Source organism: Lonchura striata, chromosome 3, assembly GCF_046129695.1.
Source record: "Lonchura striata isolate bLonStr1 chromosome 3, bLonStr1.mat, whole genome shotgun sequence".
Classification (NCBI taxonomy): domain Eukaryota; kingdom Metazoa; phylum Chordata; class Aves; order Passeriformes; family Estrildidae; genus Lonchura; species Lonchura striata.
The window spans coordinates 89,423,013-89,450,404 of record NC_134605.1 but is presented as its reverse complement, the minus strand read 5'-3'; the positions used below and the strand labels follow the sequence as shown (position 1 = coordinate 89,450,404).

The window sequence follows — 27,392 nt, the reverse complement described above, 5'->3', positions numbered from 1 at the left end:
GACACTGAGCATATATTCCTGTTACTTACCATGACTGCTTTCTCTGTTTTCAAAACAGGCTCAGTGAAGCCTTTGGACAGGCTTTCTGTCTTCCCATGCTCTCGATCACTTTTCCAAGTAGCAGTTCTGTTATCTACCAATGTTTTCTCTTCATCAATTTCTGATCCAAGTTCTGATTGTACTGTTGAGGAAAGAGAATAAAGCCCATCTCCTTTGCCTTTACCCTCATGCTCTGTGGTGATATCAGCAACCTGTGAGCTCCTAAGTAAACCATTTATCAGCTCCTCTAACTTGCTTGTACTTTCATCTAGAAGTGAGATTTGAAAAATTTCCAGAAGTTCACTGGTAGCAAGCTTGGGAACAGGAGCTTTCATGTCTGTTTCACTCTTCCTTTCATCTGAATCAGCTGTCTTTTGCTTGCAGGATTCCTGCTTCAGAATATCATGAAGAAGATCAGGACTTCTGCAGTCAGGCCAAAGCAGAGAAGGAGCATCACTGTCCTTGGGCTCTGTACACAGCGTGGTGACCATTAATGCAGCTCTAACAGCATTGCTTATTTGCTTCAGATTTGACCCACTAGACATTTCACTCTCAAGCTGAGTGCTTCGAACCATTTTAAGTAAATTTTGCATTAAAGTTCTGGTATCAGAATAACTTAGGGGTTCCCCTTCCTGCTTGCAGTAAATATGTCCCATTTTCAGTTTCCTTTGTAACATATTCTGTAAGTCTTCCATTAGTGTGTCAGACACATCTGCTGATTGTGAAACACCTTCCTTTACTAGAAAGTCTTTGCAGGATCCCATTTCTTTTTGCAATGACTCCATAGACATTTGTTTTTTGAAATCATTTCCAAGGGAGGAAGTCTCACTGACCATGACATTTTCTCCCTTTGTGTTTTTCAGCATCTCATGTTTGTTCTGGGCACTGTAATTCAATTTAGTCCCTATTCTACTCAGAATTGCAGAAGAAACATCAGTGGTATGGGTATGTCTCCCAGTAAGTAACACTTCACTTCCATCCCCTAACTCTTTGGGGTACTCAGTACTTCCTAAAGCATCTAGTTTTGTGGGGGAAATTTCACTATCATTGCTGCTTTTGTTTTCTGGAATGTCTAGAAGAACATTGTCAGTATTTTGATAGTTAAGTCTCCCTGTTTCTTTAGTTATGCTAATCTCCTCTGGTTTCACTGTATCAGGTGGGGAGAAAGTGTAAGTGTTACATTCACTTGAATGCATTTCTTCCATATTTAGCAGAAAATCCTTTTCATTCCGTACACCTTTTTCCCCTCTTTCCATGTCCTCAAAACAGAATTCAGTTTTACTGAGTTCTGAATGGCCTTCTTTTATGCATGTTGTATGTTGTTTTAAAGAAGCAGAAATGTTACCATCTCTCTTAAATTCATCTGATCTTGCCCCTTGAATGTCAAGAAAACCTTGATCAACATTTACTTTTTCTTTACTTGCAGCAGGAGTTTCTCTAGCAGCTTTAATTACTGTTGCATCAAATATTTCCCCAAGGTTTTCCATCTGAATGGGACTATTACTTAACCCCATGACATCACATTCCTCCACAATATTTACTCTGTTTTTATTTTCTGTAAGAATTTCAAAACCTCTTTCTATTTGACCATGCTTCCAACTGGTGACTGGATGTATTGGGTCCCTAAGTGAACTATTATCACTCACATAAGGGGTATCTGTAAGGAATTTATTGTCCATTACGGATGAACTTTCCTTTACTTGTTCCATAGAATTTAATACTTTTTCCTCTGCAAGCAGTGCCTCTCTCTGTCCATGATCTGAATCTAACATTGGCATGGTACTATTGTCTTTGTTCACACTATCAGTAAAGCATTCTGAGAGAAGCAAATTTGTCCAGGTACTTTGGTCATCATCAATAGCTTGCTGTAGGTAGGCTGTCACACTGACGTCAGATTTCACAGTACCATCAAGAAGCTGAGAACCTGAAACTCCAAACTGTGTTTCATTATTCTCTTCACTTTTAGTGGACATCCATTTAGTGCCAAAGGTATTTTCAGACTGAACAGACTCAGTAGTATGTTGTGTCATGTGTTCACTTTTGATACAAGTCCCATATTCATCCTCTGTTTCCTGCTGTCTGGCTTCCTCTCTGGCACATGAAAGACCAACACATCTTTCTTCAGAAATATTTGACATTGATTCACATATTACTGAGGACAGTTTTCCATTTTCATGGTTAGACTGGAATTGCAAAGTATATCCTGTCTTGGGGCCTAAAGAATAGCAGTAGTCATGAATATTCTGATTGTTTTCATTGCTCTTTTCTACAGCTTCTACAGACATTAACAGCTGGTCACCTTTACTTATGCATTGATGATGTGAATAAAAAATATCCATTTTATCTTCACTGTCAGAATCAGAGTCATCATAACTATCATAATCCTCCTCATAATCTTCCCCCTCCTGTGTCCCTTCAGATTCCTCCTCACACAGGTCACCTTCTGCTTTCATTTCAACTTCCTCATTCCTGTCCTGTACATCTGCTTCATACATATTCTGTAAATAGCTCATGCCTCCTTCCTTTGTTCCTTCACTTTCAACAGTAACTGGTAAGTCTAGCTCATTCTCTCCAAAACTCCCTGTTCTTTCCCTTTCCTCAAGGATTTTTTCCACGGTTTTGGCATTTGCAGAAGCTATAGTTATGCTCTGAGGTAGCCTTTTCACATTTATATGAACATTGTCTCCAGCATTAGCTGCAAGTTCTTGAAAAGCGATGGTCTCTTCTCTTAGTGTTATTCGACCACCTCTCTCCTCCAGAAAACCTAATGGAACTGATCTTCCAGCCAGTTCTGGCTCTGGTGTATCATCATCTCCCAACTGCAAGGTGTCAAACCCCTCATCACCTTGAGAAGTGTCAGAGGAATCATCATCATCATCAATTTGTGGAGTATCATAGACATCGCTGTCATCATCACCCCGAGGTGTTTCATAGGCATCATCATCACCATCATCCAGCTGAGAGCTGTCCTCTTCAGAAGCTACCTCACCACATCCACGCTGCAAGCAGTTACTCTCAAGCTCTGGGATGCCATCACCCCCCTCTATTGATGAGTCAGAACTACTGTCACATGGCAGTAACCTGTGGAATATAACATCACTTTCTTCTACTGTCAGCCTTTGTGCTGTGCTGTCACTGTCCCCCAGAGATGGTCCATCATGTGTGACAGTATCACCACCCATATGGTGCATGTCTGTGCGGTCTTCTAGGCACAGTTTATTCTGAAAATCAGCACAATCCTCCTGGGATGGCCTTCCACAGCTATAAAGACAGTCCTGTAGGGATGAACCTTCATATTCCTGAAGAAGTTGTGCACCATATCTATTGTCTTCATACTTTAGTGGGACACCATATTGACTAACCAATTCTTCTGGAAGTCTATATTCAGTGTCTGCAGTGATGGATGAATCAAGACTTCTCTGAAAATTATCTTTCTTGCTGTTATCCAGTACCATTCTGCTAACCTCAGCTTGAAATATGGGAGGCCCATAGTTCGTGCACCTTTCCAGCTCCCTCCATGTTTCCTTATCTGACAAATAATTCACACTCAAGGAATTTTGTAATGTTTTATCATTCATGTTTTCATTATCCAGACTGTCTCCCACAGTAATCTCTTCTTTTGCTGTTTGTGATAAAAGTCTTGTATTCGAGTCATTTGGAAGATATCCTTCAACGTTTCCTGAATTTGTCTGCTCATTGTTATGCTTACAGAGTTCTGTCCACTCAGAAACCTCCAAAAAACTTCTGAGTTCATTTCTCTTCATGGAATTTTGAGTGCTGCTTACTACATTTCTGAGTTCTGCAGGGCTAGTTAACTGCATCTCCTGTGTATATTCTGATTGCTCAGTACCAAGAGTATTGCAAATATCTGGCCTGCACACATGGGGATCTTCTTGTGAAGGTACGTAACTCTCAAAATCATCAAATTGATTACATATCCTGTTATTACAAGAATTCTCAGCACCTGAAAAATCACCCTGACCTCTATCTGCTAACTTTAGGTGAATTCCTTTTGAACTTACATATTTGTTACTAAACTCCATTTCTGGCACACCAGCATCATACCCAGAACTATCACCTTCCAGCAACATATTGATAATTTCTTCCAGCTGTCCATCATATAGCAAAAGTCTCTGCCCAGTGTTTGCATCCATATAACTATTTACCATTAGGTAAGATATGAATAGTTTCTTAGCTTCATCTAGATTATGACATACAGGGTCTTCTGTGCCAGAAACTTCATGTTCCCCATCACAGCCATGAAATACAGATGGTAGAAATTCGTAAGTTGATAACCATTTTGCAGGATTTTTACAAAGGGACTTTAATTCTTCTACATTTGGCATTTTATCTGGCAAAGTCACATTGGTCAAAACAGATACAGTATTACTGTCTATAATCCCTGATTCTGCAGCCTTGTCAAGACTGATTATTTCACAAGTTTCTGGAATGTAAAGTGCAGCTATTTTCTTTCTATCATTCAGTATTTTGAATGCCAGCTCATTTGTAATCATATCTTGGTGCAAAGAAGTTGATACGGGGAATATTTCACCAGTGTGAGGCCAAATTAGTCCCACAAAGCCTCTCTGAGCTTCTAATACCAGCAGAGCACTGGTAGATGATATTAAGTTGCATTGCACAGCTTCATCAACAGTCAAGCGTTGTCCTGAATTTTGACAAAGGATTCCACCAGTCTGAACCTGACGTGTGAGGATCCCACAGGCAGTGTCCTGATCTATCATCCCTTGTCTCATGGACTCTTCCACAGTCATTCGTTTCCCTGAGTCAGGGTCAATGATACCTCCAGACATTAACTGAGCACCCAGCAGCCTGAACATTGTTTCCCTGTCAATGAGCCCTTCATGGGCTGCCCTTAAAATAGTTACCCTCCTTCCACATTTGAACACAATTCTCCCTTTTTCTTGTGGTTTCACAGGTAGGAGTCTTAACCCTGTTGTTTGATGTATTATGCTCCTATGAACCATCTGTTCAAGGGAAATTTTCTCAGCACAGTTGGGGTCTATAAGATCTTTACACGTATCTTGTCTTTCTAGGAGTTTGGAATATAATGTCGTAGAAATGAGATTTCTCTGGAAAGCATTCTGCAAAGACAGCTTTTCTCCAGTAGATGGCAAAATCAAATACCCACTTGAAAGTTGATTCTCAAGAATTTTAACAGCCAGAGGTTCTGAAATCAGACCTTGTTCTAAAGCTGAAACAACTGGAATATTTGCTAATGATGATTCTGACATGAGCTTCTTTGCATTACTTAATTCTTGCAGCTGCAATACAATCTGCTCATCAATTAAGGCATGGGCTTTAGCTTCTTCCAAATCATAACACACTCCTAATTCTGGAGAAATTATTCCAGAAAGAATCATCTGATTCTCAAGCAACCTAATTCCAGTGTCATAGTCAAGAAAACCTCTTAAAATAGACTGAAAGACTGAGAGGACTTCTCCAGTTGTTTGGTCAATGACACCAGCAATGACTTTATTCACCTAAAAGGGAATATAAAAGAAAAGTTACCATCATTTTTGGACTGTATGTTTAAAATAGTCTTTTGATTTTGAATGCATGATAAGCATAAAAACTTGTACTTACCAGGCCTGGAGGAATGTTGTGAATGTTAGCAGCTCAAATACACAAGTGATTTTTGTCAGTCATTCAACAGCACACGATGTGATAAAAGATTTAAAACCAACATGCATCTGTGAATTGAAAACCTATGCTTTGCACACATAAATAGGGTTAGTGAAAGACAATAGAAGAAATGATTGCAGAGAGGGCAAATAGAACATATACCTGAAAGGCACATTTCCATGCTATAAATGTCTGTGAAAGGTTAGAATATTTGGAAACAGTATATGATTCAACACAACCATGCTATTCATGTTTACAGCATACAGCATTTCTGTATATACACTCAACAACATGGAATCAGATACTCCAGTACCAAATATTGCATTTAGCTCACATGAAAAGCATGAAGTCAGTTTGGCAACATTATCTGAACTCATTACACAGTCTCTGCCTCTATATGTATATGAGAATACTCACTCCATATTTAAGACTAATATCCATTAACAAATGTATTCCAAGTGTCTCAGAGCTAATTGGATTATGTCCTCCCATTTTCATACCCAGAAAAAAATGTTTAAAAAACTGAAAGTAGGTCAATTCTAGGACATTTCTGAGTGATATATGGGAGAGATGAACATGTTATTTTACGATGTCATTTTCGCAGCAGAAATGCAGACTAATCCAGCAGTCAAAGAATGGTTTTTAAGAGAAGAGTTAAGAGATGAATGATTTGCTTATCTTTCTTCATGCAAGGCACACATTATTAAGACTCTTCAAAAGAAGTCTGATGAATAGAATGCTCATGTGCACAAGTAAGGACACATATAGTATTTCATAGCAAATACACAACACCTTCATCAATTAAATATCAAGATCCTTCCAAACACAGTTAATTGCAGCTTCTTCTTTTGCTGATCATGTGTGATTTAAAAACCATGCAGTAAATGTTAAGAGAAACTGAAATCTAAGTTTGAATCTTGTTACCTTTTCTTCCATCTTTTCATCACCCAGATGTGCTTCCTGCAGCTGCTTCAAAGCTTCGTTGGATAACAAGCTGTAGCTTTCCTGGAGGGATCTAACTTGCTTTTCCATTTCATGTCTCTCTTCATCTGTCATTCTATCATGAAAAAAAAAAAAAAAAAAAGAAAAAAAAGGAGATCTAACTTGTTGGGTGTGATCTGCCTACCTTTACTTAAAAATGGGGAGCAGAAATTAGTATGAGTAATCTGGAAAAAATACAGCCTAATTACAAAGATGTTCAAGAAAGCTACAATCTGACTGCAGTTATTCAGGAAAAGAAGCATTTAACCTTTGCATGGGCCTTTGTCTACCAATTACCAGTCAAGACAGGTAACATAACCATCAAGGAGTCATGAGATATCTCAGGAATTTAGTAACTTAAACCGTCTGTTTTCAGACACAAATGAAACAAGCTTGTGATAGGTAGTTCAAGTACCCATTTACTACAAATTTGTTAATTATTTTGATTTCAAATGGAAATTCAAATAGCTAATATTTTTAAGATGATCAGAGGTATAAAAACCAAATCAAATTATTGAAATCAGCAAAATTGCATCAAGATTCACCAAATGGGAAGATGAAAAACCCCCAAACTGTACATGACATGCAATTAGATCTACAAGGATATTATTTCTTTTAAAGCAAACAGTATATATTGATTCAATTAATTTATATTCTTTGAAAAATAAAAAATGGCATACTTGTCACTGTGCTTAGCTAAAAATGACTGAGTAGTCTGCAGAGCTTCAGCTATTTGTTCTTTCTTGGTTGACATTTCATGGAGGGAAACCTGAAAAATAAATAACCTGTGTTCAAGACTTAATAATGTACATAAATAAACAAAATGAAACAAATAAAACCTTATTTTTATCTGGGACTAATTTCAATAATATCAGAGCTTGATTTTTTTAAAAAATACTGGCTATCGATAGAGCAATATTATTTATTGGTATTGTATCATTTACATATGAGCAAGTCATTGTGATATGTCTTTTGAGCAAGCAAGCTGTTTTTAGAAAACTATTGGGCAAAACAAATAGTATATTTCAAAAGGCTATTTGATGGAAAATTAACCACTTATTTAAAATCACTTATTATAGCTGGCACAGTTTATAGCTGCTTTATAAATGTTGTCTACTATAGTCATGTTCAAGTTGCTCACCAAAATGAGAGATAACAAATTTCTGAAAAAACTTATCAGAAGATCACAAGCCTTCATGAAATTAAATTACAGAGATAAATGCAGTATGAGACACCTGGGAAAAAATGAATTATTAATTATTATTGTCCACACTATCAGTTCTGTGCCGTCCTCACTGAAGGACTTGTTCTGGTAGAGGAACTTTTGGGAAATTAATCTTCTAACTTTTCTGAGAAACTACCTGCAGTCTCTTCAAATAAAAGCACTCATATTCGATAAATAAAGGCAAATTATCGAAAGGGAGTTCTGCAAGCTGGAGATATTTTCAACATAGGTGCTAGCTCTAAAGCAAGGTGCTTGGGCCCTTCATTCACCTGGCTCTGGACACAATCAATTTGTCCTTTTATGCATTGTATCAAAGGGCCCAAAAAGTCTCCTTTTGCAATCACCACCAGCAAGCCACAATCTCACCGCTTGTACTGCTTGCACAGGAACCAAGAGAACCACAGGATGTACTATGCAAGAAGATGAGGTGAGCAGGCTGAAGCAGCAGATGAGGCCACAAGTTCCACTTTACTCAGGGAATCAGTGTCACCATGGCTGCTGTGTGCACCCTGTCACTAGTGGCATCAGCTTTTCTTCCCAATACCTGGTTACACCCCAGAGCAACCCCAATCTTCTGTGTGAAATGTATTTCAGCTGACATTAGCTATGAAATCACCAGTTTCTATATGTTTCTACACAACTTGTCAAGACAGCATTGCTATTCAGTGGAGACACAAACCCAGGCACCTCTGAAAGATGCAGCCACCTCACCAGGTGGCTTCACAAGGGAAGGAAAGACCCTAAGCAAACACCCACCTCCCACAGGAAGCCAAGACAGCCAACTCACAGGTTACTCACTGGAGGCTCAGGCTGGACAGAGGAGATGACACCCACAGTTGCTGTGGTAAGCTGAGATGTTCTAAGGAGTTGAGTGCTGGCCCAGGACTGATAAAGGTTTGCAGTGTAGTCATTAACAAGGGCAGAAGAGGACCAGCACTGAATGCTTGTGCAAATCATGATTTTAACTACTAGCAATTTACCAATCAATATGTTCAAATCAGTGGAAGCTTACTTCCTCCTGATAGGGGTAGATATACTCAGACAAACTCAGAGCTAGCACTGGTCCTCTCTGAACAAGTTATATGCCAGAACAGTGGTCATCAGGATTTCCAACCTCCATAACAGCAAGACAGACATATGCACATGCTGGTCCAGTGGCTCTGGCATCAGAAAGCATCACCAAAAAAAACCCAAAGGAACAGGATTACAAGAGGGCCAAAATCATGTTTGCATGATGACACATCCAGCAGTGTACTGAGGGATGTGGACAAGACATTGCTCTGTCCCTCTGCTGCACAATGTGCAGGTAAGCCTTCACCTACTGAAACCTTTTAAGATGTAACTAAGCTATTTCATGGGGAAGCCCAGGAGAGAAGGTCCTAAAATGACATGAAACTTCACAGATGGAAATTTTTGGTCTGAGTTATAGCTGCACACAGTGACAACGTCCTGTCAAATAAAAGGCATCAAGGTGGGCCACTCAAGGACTAGTTTGATAACAGAGGCCTCAGTCAACATCTGCCGCACTTCCTAGAACAGCAGTTTTGACTATATCTTAAGAGGGCCACTCCAATTAACTTTTCAAAAGCAAATAAATAGAAACTTGGCCCTCAGGCCCCTCCTACCAACCTTCTCCTTCCTGGTGCCCAAAATGCCTTCCTGACAGAATGCACTCTCCCTCTACAAAGGCTGACATGCATGCAGGGTCCAGTTTCGCTAACTGATATTTTGCAGTGTCAGAATATGTCATACGCTAGGTGGTCTGGAAAAAGCAGTGGGAGCTTCTTCTTGAGTAACATGGTTGTGTCCCTAAACATTGATGTTTATTTACCCAAATCTCTACTCACAAACAAATGTGAAATTATGTCCTGAGGAAAATGTGTATGGTGATGTGTAGGAGGGGAAAAAAAGTATTTATGAATTATTTTGGCATTTTAATCTACACAAAAACCTAAAAAGAGGAAGTGGTGCTTTATCAAAAGACATCTGTGTACCTGCTGCTTAGGTAAATCTGTTTTTTCAGCCTTTTCTCCTTCTTCTTTACTGAGTGTCTTGCTGAGGTTTGACACCCATTTCAGTAAATCCCCAGCTTTCTCAACATGTTCCTTCTTCTCTTCTTCCATTGATTTCTGATGAGTGCCATGAATTGTAAAGAAACATGTAAATGCAAATTGTTGAAATATGCAACATTACTGTCTGTAGAAACACAATTCTATCACAATGCCATTATTATCACCACATAAACATAAAATTATTTATTTTTTATTTACTGCCACATGCATTACTATGACACTTTGATGTAGGAACAAAAATGCCACATAATTATAAACAACAATAAAATAATACCTCAAGTGATTTTTAATTATGATAAATGTTCTTATTCATACACACACACAATCATTATAAAATGATTGATAGCAAGAAAAAGCACAGTTTCCCAGCCATTACTCAGCAGATAAAATCAAAAAAGCATTTGCATACAAAGTACCTTTGAAATGCTGCCTTTGCATTACCCTCAGGTAAGGATATGTACAACCAGTATAGCATAACAATATTTTGCACATTATGCACATGGATTACCAAATTACAATTAGGAAGAATACATTGTTTTTATGTATGTTTTTGTCTACAGAAACAATAAAAAACAAAAGTAAAATACTGAGACATTTAATCTTTTTCTGCATAGGAAAACATACTCCTTTTCATATAAGTACAATCTGTTTGGTGAACATTCATCAATACTGAGAAAACCTGCTTAAGCCCTTCCATGTACCCTAAGTAAAAATGAAAACATTTTGTTTAAATGGATTTTTAAAAAATTTGATATGTAATTGCAATTCATTTGCCTATTAGAGCAGAAAACAAGTCTAAGAAAAAAATAACATGAAATAAGAGAAAATTCAGGTCAGGAAACACAACTTTCTGCTGTAAGCAGCCCCTTAAAATTTATGAAATACCAGTGTGAGAAAAACTACTGATGCATGTGTAATTACTGCACTGCAGATTTAAATGCCGTACATTTTATTGTCACTCTTGTAAAACAAATGGTATCTGCAGACTGATTTGTAATTTTAATTTAAGTAACAGGTCACCCAAAATTCTACACTGCTTTCACCCACAAAATGGGCAATCCCTTTCAACCTTACTGTAAGAATATGATTCTTGTCTCACTTAAATCTACCCACTTTGAACTAATACTAACTCCATCAACTTCAGTATAATTTCTCCTTTACACTACCTACATGTAAAATAATGACAGACAAGGCCTTCAGGTAAAGACTGAACACATAGCTTGCATTATGAAATTATGAATCTGCTTTTCTAAAAATTTCAGTTTTGCAATAAGTAATATCTAATTCCAGTTTCAGTGGTTTAGGTTAATTTTTCATAACAATTAGTTTTACTGCAACTAATTAATGCTAGAAAACACCACTTACGATTTTTCATAAAGGCCATCATAGATATTTTCCTTAACAGGTTTTAGAGCAGAGCCCAAAATGACTATTAATATATTTTGCCCACTATGAATTATAGTAAAGACTGGAAATTCCTGTTTTCATGGGCTGAGCTGCTTCTAACAACCTCAGGCCAGTGTGACAATCAAAAACAGCTTTATCTAAAGCTTCTTTGTAGGTTATCTTCTTCTTAGTTTTGGGGCATGTTAAAAGTTTAATGTGCAATTTTTCATCCTTCATCTTTGTAGCTGTGATAGCATCAATAATACCATTTTTAATTGCATCTTCCATTGTTAACCTGGAATGCGACTTTGGATCTATCAAGCCACCAGTCAAGTACTGATACTCCAGGCAGCGCATGCCCATTTCTTTGTCTATGGCACTTAGATGCACAGCTTCAACAGCTGACATAACAGTGTTCCTTACAGGATGAATTATTCCAGTAAAGATCAGCTCACACTGCTGGATTTGCTTGGCACAACCATCATCAATTAACTCCCTTTGCAAAGCTTCTGAAACACTGTACTTTTTGCCCGTAAATGGATCAATTACACCTCCTGTGCAAACCTGAGCTTCAAGACATCTGAGGGCAGTCACTCTGTCCACCAAATTTTTGCGTGAGGCTTTCAAGACTGGAATCCTTTCATTGGTTTCAGAAAGCCAGAATCCTGCAATAGGACTATTTAAATCTTTATTTGGCTGTAAAGTGCTCACTAAAATATCACCAAACTCATTAACTGTGATGAGGCCCTCCTTATATTTGTTGACTAATGCTCTGTCAATTACACCCTGATTTAAGGTCTCCTCAATATTAAACTGTATACCTGTTTTAAGATCTGTAAGCAAAAGAAAAGAATTTCCATCAGAGTCAAAACACGTAGACTCCTTCCAATCAAATTCCTGTTTCGAAAGCTCAAGATATGTAGCTTTATCAATATAATTTTTTTTATAAGCCTCATATGAAGTCATTTCAGTTCCTGTGTCAACATTTATTACAGAAGTTTTATGACTTTTCTCTGCTGATGGGCTGCTTATTTTCCTTTCGCCAACTGGAAGCAGAAAGCATTTACTGCTGATACTGAACAAACACATTTTCAGCAAATCACAGTAGTACATAGCTTTCCTGTTATTTGGATTGTGAAAACATTTTGCATTACTTGAAGGTTCATGCAAAAATTTTAAAATTGTGTTATTAAGCAAGCCAAGCTGCACAGCGGCTTCTGGAGGTACACGAACACTTCTTACAGGATCAATAACCCCCCCACATGCAATTTGAGCCTCAAGGATATTTTTACCTTTTTGTCTTTCTAAAAGTTTAGCTTCCACAGCCTGAAATACAGAGAGCACTTTGCCAGAACAGCAATAACCCAGAACAGCTTTCTCTGCCTCAAGCAATCTACTCTTGAATTCACTATCTGCAAGCCCTCTAACAACTGAATCATCAACAGAGAATTTCTGACCTGTTGTGGGATCAATAATGAAACCAGTGGCTGCTTGGGCCTCTAAAAATGCTAAGGCCAGTGCTTTTCCTATGATTTTTCTCTTTCCTGCTAAAGCAAAAGAGAGTATCTCTTTGCTGGATTCAAGGTATAGCCCAGCTATAGCTGTAGGTTTAGTTAAAAATTTTTCAAGACTTTTCTGAACCTCATCAATAGTTTTCTGTCCTGAAATGAGCTGTTCAACAGTGAGCCTGTCTAAAAGTTTAACTTCAGTCAACTGCCTGGCAGTTACATCATGTCGGAGACCTTGAAATTTAATAGCATCATATTCCTCTGTAAAACATTCCAGCTGAGTAGCACCATCAACAGTCCTCAAAACCTCGTCTCCTAAGAAAGAGCTCATCTTTGCAAAGTCTTCTTTCCTAAACCCTTCTGAAGTTTTGTATCCCTGAAACATTCTCTCTTCATTACCAAAAGTCTTGTCATTTTCTTGGTTTAATGTTGTGACTTCAACATGCATGTCATAGTGCTTGTTCTTCACTATCTGTAAATAGGAAGTTTTTGACACAGTGAGAAATATGACTGTGGACTATGCTGTATACATAATTCACTCCTAAATCCACCACCAGAGAAACCAAAGGAAGAACTTGAATGCAAGTCAGAAAGAAGAACTGCTACTAGGATTGGTGAGCAGAGATATAAGTAGTTTGAGTTTTGAAGTGCATTTGCCATTTCAAATATTTATTCAATAACAAGAATATTACTAGACTAAACATCACTGTTGTTTGTAACTATATAAGCCTACTGCTGTTAATCAAAACTTACTTTTATCAATAAAGATAAAACAGTGTATGTTAATTCCTATTTTCAATACAGATTTTTTAAATAATCTTTCTTAGCCATTAACAAACCTGGCAATAAGGTCTAATATAAAGCTTTTTGTGTCATGTAAGACAGAAGGGGTTCCCTTCACCAAGATAGGAACAGAAGAAATACTAAAGAATAGTAATAAAGCATAGCCAAAACCGACCAACAAAATGGACTAGTAAAAGGCACCATTAGGAAGGCAAGCCCTCACAAAATGTAGTGTGTACCTCCAAGGGATGCAGTTTTACCACTCCTAATTCATGTTTTGTGTCTTCTCCATGTCTAATGGTTTGTCTGGAACTGTGTAGGTTCCTGTTTCTCAGTGTGTCCCTTTCAGATGTTCCAGAGATTTGGCTTGCTTTATCAAAAGTTATCTGGAACTGTGTACTCGTCTGCGAAACAAACTCCGTAAAAGACTGGGAATTTGAATCTTCTAATGACTGGTTTATGCTTGACATCTGAAACTGCACCTCTCTTGGTATTGTGTCATCAGCACTCACGTACAATGTATTTTCTTCTATTTGATCAGATTTAAAACCTGATCGCTCCTGTTTCTGCCTTAACAAAGGTGAGGTATGTGGAGGAAGCTGTTCAAATTCTTTAGCTGCAGTTCCACTCAGGTAATTGAAATCATTCCCTCTTCTCTCACAGCTCAATTTAAATCCAGAATCTTGGAGCTTATTATTTTGCTGAACTTCATTCTGAAATGAAAGAAACCTATGTTCACTCTCCCTGACCTGCAGATCCATCTTTTGTTTCAAGTTCTCAACCATGCGCTTCTGCACTTCCAATTCTTCCTCGAGTTTCCTGCACTTCTGGTGATAGTCCATCTCAACTTGCTTCCCTTGCTGTAGTTGTTCATGACATTTTTTGAGCCTTTCTTGCAGATCTTCCATTTGCCTCTTGTACAGCATGATGTTTTCCTCAGCCATATGCTTTTCTTGCTGAAGAGCAACACATTCTAGTTTTATACCAGATATGTCCTTTTCTGTGATGCTATGGGATTCCAGTAATTTTTCAACTTTTTTCCTAAATTCCTCTGCAGAGTGTTTAAACTTAATGGATTCTTCCTGAAACAGAATCATCTTCTTGCGTGCCATCTGTTCATCCAGAGTCTTCTGATGGAGTTCATCCTGCAGTTTTTTTAATTTGCTACTTAGTTCTTGTATATGAGCTTGTTGCAATGCCATCTTCTGCTCACTCATTCTCTTTTCCACATTTAGAGCATTCACCTGAGCATTTAAATTTTTAACCTCCCGGTCAATACTGAGGGTGGAAGCATTTTGTTTATCACATTTTTGTTTATAGTCACTAGCTAAGTCTTTTGTTTTTGCAAGATCAACTTCTAGGCTTTTGATTTTACATATGAATTCTTGCTCAATTATTGTTTGTTTGTGCAATTGTTCATTTGTTGTACGCAATTGTTCTTTGAAACCGTCTGCTAGGGCTTTCAAAGCATCGTTTTTCCTCTGAATAGTTTCTTTTTCCAAAGTCGTCTTCTCTGATTCGGACTGAATTTGCTTCATCAGTAGTTTTGTTTCAGTGTTCCATTTATTAAGATCTTCTATCTGTTTTTTCAATGTTTCTGACACCTGATTGCTTTTGGTTAATTCATTCTTCAGCATCTGAATTTCATGCTCATTTTCTTTCTCTACTTTTGTTTTTTGAAGCAACTGTTCTTTAATTTTCTTATATTGGTCTTGAAGATTATTTGCTTCTCCTTTACATGACTGTGTTCTGTGTTCAGCTGCCAGCTTCTCTTTTTGAAGGGAACTGATTTGTGAATTTAAATGTTTGATAGTGATTTCAGTTTTTGTCTGTGATCTGGTTAATTCCTCTATTTCTCTTTTTAGTTGTGTCTTTTCTTGCTGAACAGACTTCAGGTCCTCCTGATAGTTCATCTTAAGTTTTTTAAGATCCATATTTTCTTGCATCACCTCTTCCAATTTACCTGTGGTTCTCTGTAGCTGCCTGTCCAGTTCTTTCAACTGCTGCAAATACCCCTGATCTACTTGGTCTTTTTCCTCCAACTTAATTTTTAGGCATTTAAGTTCAGTGTTGACTTTATCTAGTTTTTCTTTTAATAAACGAGACTTCTCTTCTGTTGATGATTTTTGAAGTTCAATTTCATTCAGTTCATATTTCAGGTCTTTAATAGTTTTATCAGCTTTTTTGTTAGCAAGGGTCAACTCATCTATCTTTTGTTTAAGCTCTTCTACTTTTTTGGCTTCCAGTTTCTTCTGGAAACTCGTAATTTCAGAATCAATCCTACATTGGCTGCCTTGCCCAGCTGTGAAAGTTGGCAGGGAAGTTTCTCTAGTTACAGAGTATGTGCCTTCAACAACCTTCCTTCTGCATTCAGTTGATTCTCTTTCTTGCAGTTTTACTTCTGATAGGTTCCCTTTAAAGTCAAGATCTTGTTCCATTTGCTTGATGAGCTTCACAAGTTTCTCTTCTCCATCTGTTTTTTTCTTCAGTTCCTGCATCAAGGTTTTTTTTTGTTTCTCTAAATCATGAAGATTAGTATCTTTTCTTCTTAGAAGCTCTTCAAGGTTTCTTTTGGTTAAGGTGCTTTCTTCTATTTGATTTCGAAAAGCACGGAGGTTTTCTTCCAGTATACTTCTTTGAGTCTCTGCCTGAAAAATGAACTGCTTTACACACTCCAACTCCTGCTCTGCATCTGCTTTCTCTCTCTCAATGCTTTCTAGATCTACACGACACTGCTTTGCCTCTTGCTCAGCCTTGGTTTTCTGAAGACAGATCTCTTCCATCTCATTTTGGTGCTTCCTCCGCTCTTTTTCTGCAGCTTCTCTCACTTTAGGGAGTTCCTGTTCCACCTGGAATTTTTGTTTCTTCATATTCTCCAACTTCTCCTCAAGTGTTTTTACCTTTCCCATGAGTTTTTTATTCTCATCAGCTGTGTTATTTTGCTGTGCCATTAGATCTGAATACGCCTGACGTGCGGATGCTTCCTTATTCCTTAAAATCTGTAAAAGAATAAGATAAGTTGGAATGTACTTTTTGTAATAGAGCATATGGAACATGTTAGGCTCTTAGAAAAGCAGAAAGGAAAATACTTACTCATGTATACATGGTATGTCCAGAAAGCAGGATGAGCAGTTCCCACCACCATCACCTTCCCTTCATGGCTTCAGGAAGTTACCATTAGCCAAGTATGAAACCCTTGACAAAGACATCCATAAAGTGAAGAAATCCTGAAGCTTCTCACTTCAGTTAGATGCCTCTTAGCAGAAAGCAACACCAAACAGCTCACTTTGGCTTTCTCTCAAAAGAAATACGTAGAGCAAACAATAACCTGAACACAGTGCACAAGAGAAAGTGGCCTACCATTTCTTCAATCAGTTCAGCAGAAGCTGGAACAAAGATTTAAGCTTGCAAACACAAATGACACAAGAAAAGTTGGAATTCCCCTCCAAGAAAAGAAACAGTATCTTAGAGCCAAGATGCAGCAGCTCCAGAAAGAGCAGTATCCAAACCCCCATACATCTGTGCTCCACAGTGTGCTCCCCAGTCCCAGTGCCACCCCTGACCCAGCTGGGGGACTTGTAAGAGCAAACTGCTCTGCAGTGCAGACACAGAAGTGTAAACATGGTAATTAGGAAAATCCTAATGAAAACCAGTTGGCTGGTAGTCTCCACATATTGGCAGATCCAGAGCAAGTCTTTAAAGCAAGAAGTGTAATCACCAGTAATAATACAGTTGAAACTATACATACCTTGTGTCTTCATAAGCACTGGGGTTGTGGTGCTAAGTTACCAAATGTGAGCTAACATGAAGTAAGAACACACCTCTATTCCTATGATCATACAAACGGGCATGAAGGGTGACGACAGTAACATTTTCAAATGAACTGTTGGGTTACTTAAAATTTACCATATTTACTTGATTTTTCATATGATATCTGAGACCTTTCTAAAGGCTAATGCAAAGGCAGCTTCTTCAGTTCCTCTCCATATTTCACTGTATTATAATTTTGAATAGCCCCCAATAGAAACAAAGTATGCAAACTGATTTTTTATCAAATCTTTTATACTCACATAAACACAAAATCTAATGTATTATGCTTGAAAAAGAAGACCTAAAAATATAGATACAGTAACAAACTGCATCTTCTTAGATTTCATTTTTCTAGTCAACATGCTGAGTATCAGTTAGGTGGAGAAAAGGATGGCAAACATTAGCATAAGATAAACACAAAGATTAATTTCTAAGAACTTAAAAATCTTAAGCATCTCAAAATGTAATCATGTAATTGATACATGATTAGCATATTCATTGTTTAAATTATGCTCAATCAATTTTAAATCACTTGACCTTGATGTATTTTGTGATTCAAATGTTGATTTGCATTGATCTAGAATAATTCTTAGATTAACTCTTTCATTTGCATTGCATAAAAACTCTGGTACCTTAACAACAGTTGTGCTCCTTTTATCTTCATTATCTTTCTCTCTCTTTTTTTGCTTTTCTTTTTTTTCAAATGAAGCTTTTATGGCTACTTTTTCACCAAATGTCTGCTGGAGTTCAGCGGTTTTTCCAGGGACCTTTGTGCTATTACCCTCATCACTACTGTCTACTTCTGAAACTAGCAATAAAACTTTGCATTTCTGACCCTGTTCTAGCCTGTCCTCTCCACTCTGCTTCTTCCCACTTATATTTATGCTCTCCAAGCCATAAGTCTTACGCTGTGGTATTTTCTTCACACTTACTTTCTCATAGCGACTTAAAAGCTTTTTTGTTAGTTTATGTTCTGATACTGGAAAATAATCCTCTCCTCCAGAAAAAATTCCTGAGACACCTAGATTTTCATTTAGATCACCAGTATTTCCTAACAATTCAGTACCTAAATGTTGATCATTCTGCAGTGGTGATACTTGAAAATCAAATGGATAAGATTCAGAGACTTTTGCTGCACAGTGACTCTCTGGAATATTTCTTGAAGAAAGAGGCAAAATTTCTTGCTCTTTATTCTTGGCTTTATTTGAATTTAAATTTGATTTTTCTAGGATTTCATTTTCTACTAGGAAGTAATCTTTATCCAGAGATGCTTTCTGCAGTTTGTCAATATTCTTTTCAACATTACAATAAACACCTGGATTGCTCATAGATTGCAAATTTAACTCTGTTTTCTCACTTCCATTGTGCACTGCCAGCTCTCTGAAAGAGGACGCAACTTTCTCTAAAGATGTTGCATCTGTTGTACATGAAAGAGAATCATCTTTTTTACCACACACTTGAAACTCTCTGTCTTGAGATTTTAAAGTATTATGGCTTTTGCTTCTTGTAAAGCAATGCTCTTTATGCTGATAATGAAAATTAATTCTCTGTGAAAAATGTTGCTGTTGATAAGGGCTGATGCCCAGGGCCTGCTTTGCAGTTCTTTGAGTTACTTGAGCTTTCTTCATTGTTAGCTTAAAATCAGTTTCTGATTGCATCTCACATTCTTCCTTTGTTGAAACATCACTCCATGCCTTTCTTGAATTTTTTTTTCCTGTGGTTTTGTGTATCATTTCCACATCAGTCAACTTCTTTGATTTCCACTCTGTTTTCTGTCTCTCCCCATTACCAGTTTGCTCATTTAACATTTTACCAGGAACATTGTTCCCACTCACACAGATTTCAGTTGAAACAAAGCATTCTTTTCTGCCATTTTTTTCTTCTTTAGTTTGATTACCAAAACCCATTAAAGTCTCCCACTCTGTATGTAGCTTACTGTCTCTATTGCCCCTAATGCTGCTTTCTTGACCACTGAAATTTAGTAGTTGCTTAAATGTTCTATCAGTTTTGATTTTATCATATCTGTCCACATTTAATTTTCTCCTGTTCATTTCCAGTTTATTTTCTGTGTATCCTGATTTGCTGGAAGAGTTCTGGTTTTGCAAATATTCCTCATCCACCATGCTTTCATTAGGTTTATTTTCTTCTCTCAATTCAAGATCTTCATTACATCCCAAAGGTTGAAAGACTTCAGCTGACTTCACAGGTTGCTGGAGTTGATTCTCTTCTGGTAAACACTGAGCATGACAGCACATGGATTAAACTGAGATATGATAGAAAGTATCTTATTTTTCCCTTATTCTCTGTTTTCTTAATGCCATTCCTGAGAGTCAGGAAGAAAGACTGGCATAAAAGAAAATCTTGGAAGAATCACAGACTTCAGAGGTCTGTTACTACAGTCTGTGAAGAATTTTTCTTCCTAGAAGAAAAATACTCTCATTCCTCTTTTGAAAAAGATTATTCTTTTTCTGATTTGCTACCCTAATTAATAAGAAAAAAAATTATATTATTTTTAGACTGGAAACTTGCTTAGTTATCTTCAAAGGTGCTACCAAAGATTTAGAAGGCCGACAGGGGGTAGAGGAGGAAGGAAGATGGGGAGGTACTTGATTTAAAAAAAAAAAAAGCAACCCTGGAAACTCAGAGCAGACTGAAACTCTAAATATTTTGAAAGATTCCACTTGTTCTTGAAGAATGTGAAGTTTACTGACATTCACAGAATTCTTGAGCCTTGTTCTTTAACTGACTTTTTATCCTCAATGCCATTATCACTATAAGTCATACTAAATCCTCAGTTACAATGGCTGCTTATCAACAAACATCATGTATTTCCATCAGTTTGCTCCACCACTTGATGATGCCCAAAGATACATGCTGTTGTTAGTGTTGGTTCAGAGGTATTCAATAGCAAGAAAAGCCAATGAAGACAAAATCAGCACCAGAATTATATAACATTAAGAACTGTTTTTTTCTTTAACAATAAAAATAAAATTTATGCCTATATGGTAGTGTTGTCCAATTTTATTCATTTATACTATCACAATGTAGTCCTAAAGAATGACTAAATAATCTCCTTCTGAGAGAGTTTTCAAAAGAAAGTTAAAAATTTAGAAGGTTTTTTTCCCCTCTCAATTATTTGGAAGGTTTGTTCTGCAGCAAGCGTGTATTTTGAGTAACTTGTCTGCCTAATTTCAATAACCTACTGTTGCTAGTAAGATCCATTTCTAAGCATAAATAAATGGTGTTTGACCCCAAGGAATCAATACAGTAGAAAGGCTGAAGGAAAAAAATAACTGGACAGATCAAACTAACTTCAGAAATCAATCATCTCCCTGTTGAAAGAACTTGTTGGTTGTTAAGTGGTAAAACGTATGGTATGCTGGTAAAATGTATGGATGGTACAGGATTTTGTTTATCTGAATGATAACAGTGCTAACACTGCTACATTCCTATACAATGTGCACTACATAAGAAATTTTAGTTTTCTACATCTGCTGGTAACTTTGTGAATTATTCCAACAGGTATATTACTCTTTGTTTGCCTAGATGTTCTTGTTGCTTAGTTGACTGCCAGAGGATGACCTACCTCTTCCTCCTCCAGTCTTTTCAAAGAATCACCTGCAAATTTAATGTACTGGGTCATCAAGGTCACTAAGGCAGTGTACCGAGTCCGTAGATCCATGAACTGTAGAGAAACAAAGGGAGGGGTAGGTGTCAGAGGTAAACACTCCCATTAAGCTTGAAAGAAGTGACAGACACTGCTCTAGAACCTATCCTGACTTTGATTTCAAAATTACAATTGTGGAATCCAAAGTTCTAATTTTGATTCCAAAATTCAATGCTGTCAACAAGGTGCACTTGAACAAATATATCCAAAGGATCTATGAGCAGCTCCATAAGAAGAAGAAACACAAGACAATGTTTTGACTTCACAGTCACATGATTCTTCACCCTCTAAGAAAAGGTTTCAGGAGGGGCAAGCCATGCTTGTCACTATTCCTCTCTCTAACAGGTAGCAGGGAAACAGATTTATCTTTCTCACCCAAATGAGGCTGATCTGCCTTAGAATCTGTCAAAGTGTCCGGATTCAGTAGGCTTTACTATGGTCAAGATGAACTTCTTGTTTACTGTGATCAAGATACAGTCCCAAAGTCGTTCTAAATAATTTTAGTGAGGCACGGTTCTCATACAGCTTTCTATAATTTGGGTGACTTTTTTTAATCAGCTGCATTATACTGTCTTGCTACCAAAATGTAGCATAAGGAACAAGAGAATATTTGCTATACTGTGTATCTATAGGGAAAAAAAAAATCTTTCTTGGATTATCATATTTAATCATTAGTAAATCCAAAACAGAATTCTTGTGTTTGTTATGTTTTAAACAAAGACTCACATTTTCCTGCATGTCATAAGAAATCCATTTACCTCTTGAATAATGAAGTCTGATGAGCTTTGCATTCTTCGGCGCTTAACTGGAGATTTTTGCTGCGAGTCAACCATAGCTCTGTAGGTCATAGTCTGCAACTCATAGTCCTGTACAAGAGAAAATACACAAAATCATTGGCATTACACATGATACCAACACTAAAAGGTAGGACTATAAGTGTAATGTTATTGTTACCTTCACAGCAGCTGAGTATTGTTCTGAATACTTCTGGCATTCATCTATTTTGCTTTGTTTCATTTCAATCTCAGAAACCAGCATCTGTAAAATATGAAAGTACATTTTCATCTTAAAAAGTTATTTTATTACCATTATAATTAACATTTCTACTTTATCAAACATTATCTAACATAAATAGCTGGTTTGTTAACATCTATTTTATCTAATATGCTCCTATCCATAGGTGTACAAGTAATTATGCTCAAGCCTACATCCTCAGCTTCATCAGATTTACAGTACAGAAGTAGTGAAAAAACCTGCCAGGTTAATAGTTGGTGAATTAACTTTAAATCAAATCAAGAATATATCATTTCATGCATATAATTTATTATCCTGTCTATTTATGCTGCATTTCCTTCTTGCAATAGCCACATATTGAGTTTAGCTCTGCTTCCATGAAAATATTTTTACATCCATAAAAAAAGCAGTACTGAATATGAAATTATGTGGTAAGGCAAGTCCAGAAGTTTTAAAGTTTTGATGTTTTTGCACACTTGAGGACCAAACAGTCTGGTCTATAAAACAGTGACAATTGTCACTGGGTGATATATTCATGGCTACACTATAAAGACAAAATCATAAAATTTGGTGATTACTTGGAGCTTTACAGTAAGGGCTGATGGATATAAGCCCCTCATATTAATAAACAATATTGAGATCACTGATATTGTACTTCTTTGGTCAGTGCTTACCACAGTGGTTTGCCACAGTGACATCCCTTTCATACCTTATGTTGGTTCAATTGCTTAGCCAATGCTTTGCTATTTTCAGGATGTATTTCTTGAATCTTTCGCTGAGTATCTTCCACTTGTTGAATCCAAGTGTCCAAAGAATTGTAAGTATCTTTATAATACTTCAGAGATTTATTAATTCCTTCTAAGTCACGCAACCTGATTTTATTTTAGAAGACATATCAAAGGGGAGAAGACAATTATTAAAGACAAAAAATAAAACACTAAAGCAAATACAGTTTTAAAGGGTTCAAATGCCTTAGCTCTGTTACAGTTCACATTATAAACATACTAGTGTGACACTAATTAAACATCAAATTCATTTCTCAAACACTAGGGCTCCCAGCTTGATGAACGCTTTCCTGTCCAGGAGAGATCCTACCACACAAGAAACTCTATATATCCCACATTAGCCTGTTTGACTGCTTTAAACTCCAGGAGCACTGGCAACACCAGGAAAGAGGGAGGGCTCTTCTACAGAAATCAGCTTTGTTAAAAGGAGTGAGAGTATTTAAAATGTGACCTATGAATCAAGGAGGAGTGTGCCATGCTGGAGTCAAGTGGTGATTCACCATACTCTCCATGCTTCCCACAAAAAAGCAAGAGTTACACTAAAACTGAAGACTGTAAATATCCTAATGTGCAAAAGAAATTGAACATATACTTCTAATTTTAAATCATGTTTTTGACCTAAAAAGAGAGGTCTATGTATTTCTTTAAAGTAATTTCCATACTGAGGGAGATACCGACAATTTTTCTTTCATGATCCTTATACTGTTTCTTGTTATCATGGTGTGATTTTGGTGGTTGCTCTGTGCAGAGCCAGGAGTTAGAAGGAACCCACAAGGATCATCAAGTCTAACTCAATATATTCTATGATTCTACTTAAAAGATCATATAAATATGATCACTTAACACTGCAGAATGAACAGAAATATACAACCTTTTACAGTTCAACTTGGAATGAATACTTTGAATTGCTGTAGTGCTGCTCTTAAGATGCCAAAAGGGGATGAAAAAAGAGCAAAGGAATTTTTTTTCACTCAGATTTCATACTTAAGCATATTTTAAAGCTAATAACCATGAAAAAGAGAAAGGATCATGATAACTGCAGCCAGTATTTGTACATAACCATGAAAAAGAGAAAGGATCATAACTGCAGCCAATATTTGTACATATGTTTTGTATAATGATTATCAGTGTCAAGTTGATGGGAAGAAGCAGAGATATTTGCAGAAAGCATACGGTCCTGGCAGTAGAGTATGTGCTTCATGCTTACTCTCTTGAAGAAATAAGAACACTTCACTACTTCATAAAACTACTGTTTAATCATTTAAATTATGTCACACTAACAACTGATGAAAAATCAGCTAAGCTAGCTATTCTTTAAATGAGTGGCCTTTTTCCCATCTCCTTTCTAACTTCCAGCAATGTTAGACACAAATAAACTAGTTAATTACAAGTGAGTAATTTCAATATTGCACCTGAATGTATATTCACTCCTTAGAAAAGGAGGAAAAAAATGCAACAAGTTTCTGTGTGACTTCTACATCAACAGCACCATTTTCAATGTTCTTGTTCAGGTAATCTATAATGACAAACTAAAGTACTTTTGAAAGGAAATAAGTTTAGACTGCACAGTACCTCAACATTTGCCCATACTTTTTTCTTTAGTCTCTACAGTTCTGCTTCCTTTACATACAGGAAACAGGACTGTAGAGACTGAAGAAAAAAGCATTTCCAGGAATTTAATGTATGGACATCTTCAGAAATACAAGTAGATGTGTTCTGCTGCATCATCAACTTGACAATAAAGGGCTAAATTTAGAGCACTATCTCTACTGAATATTTAAAAAAACAAAAGGCACTTCACCAAAAAGTTATTGCACCAAAAATTATCACAGAAGTCAATGGAAGCTTGGAACTTCCAGACTTAACACCTGAGTAATTCAAAGCAAATTAACATGAATCCAATCACAACTGATGAATCAGCACATCAATTTAGCCCATCAGAACTAATATTGTGGAGAAACAGATCCTATTTCCATAGGACTGCCAGCCATTTCTGCAGGTTTAGTTTTTTTAAAGAAAAATGACAATTTATCTCCACTGTGTATCAGTAAGTATTAAGTTTTTGTATGTTGCTCATCTTTTGGAACTTAGAGGTCACAAACATTTCCAGTGGAAAACTAAGGCAATGTTGTCAATAGCACAATAAAGGTCTTCATTCCAGCACATTCCAAAAACAGTTCAGAAAACTATTCAGACCTGTTTTAATATTCATTTCTGATTGCTTTTCCTCAGAAAGAAAAAAAAAAGTATAAAACATGAACAAACTATAATTAAAAGTAATACAAACCTATTTTCAATTTGAGAATGAACATTTTGCCACCTTTCAGCCAACTGATCAACTTTTTCTTTGTGCCAGTCAAAGTCAAGATCACGTTCCTTGTGCATTTTAAACATCTGATCACTGATCATCTTTGCCTTCTGCAGTTCATCCTCTAAAGCATGGAATGTTTGTCTTTTCTCATCTACTTCTGATCTCCATTGCTAGTAGGTGATAAAAAAAAGTTGTAAATAACTCCTAAATTATTACACTATTTTATAAATTAGTATTTTACATAGGTATGCTGTATAAATGAATTAATAAAAATATTTCAATTAATATTTTACTTCTGCTTGCTCAAATACTCAAGTGGCACTAGAATGGGCCTGAAGCAATAACTGCAAAATAATTCTAAGTAACAGCAATCCCCACAACACAGAGATCAAATGAACACACTCACTTAGAAGCTTTCAAAAAAATTATTAGGCAGATGCCAATCATTCTATTTTGCAATAAAGCATTACTCATAATTTGCGGTATATAACTAATTTTGATATTGCAAACAAAAAATGCTGAGCTTCAATCTTTCCATTTCTCAAAGATATGTGCCAAACTTCCTAAGAATCCCTGATTAGAACACCGAAGCAGTAGAAAGAATGTTATTGTGGCCAAATTTACATAACATAAATATATGTTTATGTTACCCTAAGTATATGCTACCTTCTGAAGAGCAATGAAAATCTTACTGCAGCATTAACAAGTGCTACTTTTTCAAGTTCAGATACTTCAATGCATTTTGCTACACCAGGAACATGCTTTCAACCTATCCAAATCCTAATGCTCCAAAACTGCCAGTTTTTTCTGAAATGTCAATTCTAATACCACCTAAAACTAAATATACAAGCCAGTGTTTGATACACTGTAGAGTGAAGTACAACAAAATCAGGTGTCACAAAACAGCTTTTGTCTTATTTTTTTGATTTGCCCATGAAAAGGCACCAGCAGCTCTTACCTTTAATGTACCCATCAGATTTTCAATATTGTTTTTGTCAGCCGTTACTGCCTCTTCTTCACACAACTTAGTTTCATAGTGTTTTACTAATGATTCTGCTGTTTGGGTGTTCGTCAGCACCAAATTGATAGTTTTTAATCTGAAAAACAGACCCTCTGTTAACTGAACCATCAATACCAACACTCAAAACATTTGTGTTTTTCAGACTTTTCATGTCATAGGGTACCCCTTTATACAATGTTAACTCCTTTTTCCTTGATCAGTATTATTCATACTAATAGTTTCAATTTAAGAGAAAACTGTAAACTAAAGCATGGGTGATGGAAGACAGCCTGGTACATACTTATCTATGAAAATGGAAGACATGGAGTAAACTTGGTTCATGTTTTGTATAACAACATTGAGTTCAGAGCGCAGAGTAGGGACTGAAGGGGAACCAGCAGCTTGACTGAAAAACTCTTCACATTTATCTGTAATGACTCCCAAGTCATCCTTGAGTCGATCCAGTTCTTTCTTCAGTTTCTGTAAAATGAAAGGTGATTGATAGTGCTTTCATCCTACATCAACCTGATATATACTTTACATACCACTACGAGTACAGGTCTGCCCTCCTTTACTTCTTTGATGACACCGTTGAGAAAAATTGAAGAGAAATATGTGTAATAGGCAAACTAATGGAGATACCATTGATCAGCATCTTTTTTGCTCACAAACACAAGCTAAATACTTGACTCCTCTTTTCAAGTTACACTCAAACCATCCTGGCTTACACTCAAAAGTCAGGATTTTTTTTTTTTTTTTAAATACAACCTTTTCTATGTAAAACAGACTTTCTCAAAGACTCACCTCTTGCTCTGAAATCCTAAGCACATTTTCATGTACATCATCCCTCTCCATTGGTGTCCGGATCTGCCGTATTAACCGCTCCTCACAACTCTCCAGTCGTAGTCTGATATTTCTGACTTCAGAGATGTACAGATTATAAATAGATTCTTCCTGCTCCTCTGTTGAAAGAATTAAGACATATGTTAGCTAGCAAAGTCACCATGTCATTTTCACTATAACTTCTCATACTTTGTAAAGTCATTGCTCTAGAGGTGTTTTCGTGACTGGCCAAAATGCCATCAGTTTCCCTTGAAATTTTGGTTATAAGGCAAATCTTAGGAACTCTTAATTTTAGTTTTTATTAAATTATCTCCTCACACATGAA

General features: G+C 36.7%; 1 protein-coding gene across 7 annotated transcripts in view; it reads right to left on the bottom strand.

The window, feature by feature from the left end:
• The window catches only part of DST (dystonin), a 283,474-nt gene that overhangs the window by 105,452 nt on the left and 150,630 nt on the right, over nucleotides 1–27,392 (bottom strand). For 5 of the 7 annotated variants that reach the window (XM_021551192.3, XM_021551193.3, XM_021551194.3 and 2 more), the window contains 11 exons: nucleotides 27,029–27,186; nucleotides 26,526–26,704; nucleotides 26,183–26,321; nucleotides 25,201–25,394; nucleotides 22,838–23,000; nucleotides 22,069–22,152; nucleotides 21,873–21,980; nucleotides 21,034–21,132; nucleotides 9,883–10,017; nucleotides 7,344–7,432; nucleotides 6,607–6,739 (listed from right to left, as the gene is read on the bottom strand). In XM_021551192.3, the coding sequence (XP_021406867.2) occupies nucleotides 6,607–6,739; nucleotides 7,344–7,432; nucleotides 9,883–10,017; nucleotides 21,034–21,132; nucleotides 21,873–21,980; nucleotides 22,069–22,152; nucleotides 22,838–23,000; nucleotides 25,201–25,394; nucleotides 26,183–26,321; nucleotides 26,526–26,704; nucleotides 27,029–27,186 (1,481 nt within the window). Of the gene's footprint in view, nucleotides 1–29; nucleotides 5,541–6,606; nucleotides 6,740–7,343; nucleotides 7,433–9,882; nucleotides 10,018–10,054; nucleotides 13,327–13,876; nucleotides 16,637–21,033; nucleotides 21,133–21,872; nucleotides 21,981–22,068; nucleotides 22,153–22,837; nucleotides 23,001–25,200; nucleotides 25,395–26,182; nucleotides 26,322–26,525; nucleotides 26,705–27,028; nucleotides 27,187–27,392 lie in introns of those variants that run through there. The other 2 variants (XM_031504425.2, XM_021551198.3) reach the window with 2 other exon arrangements.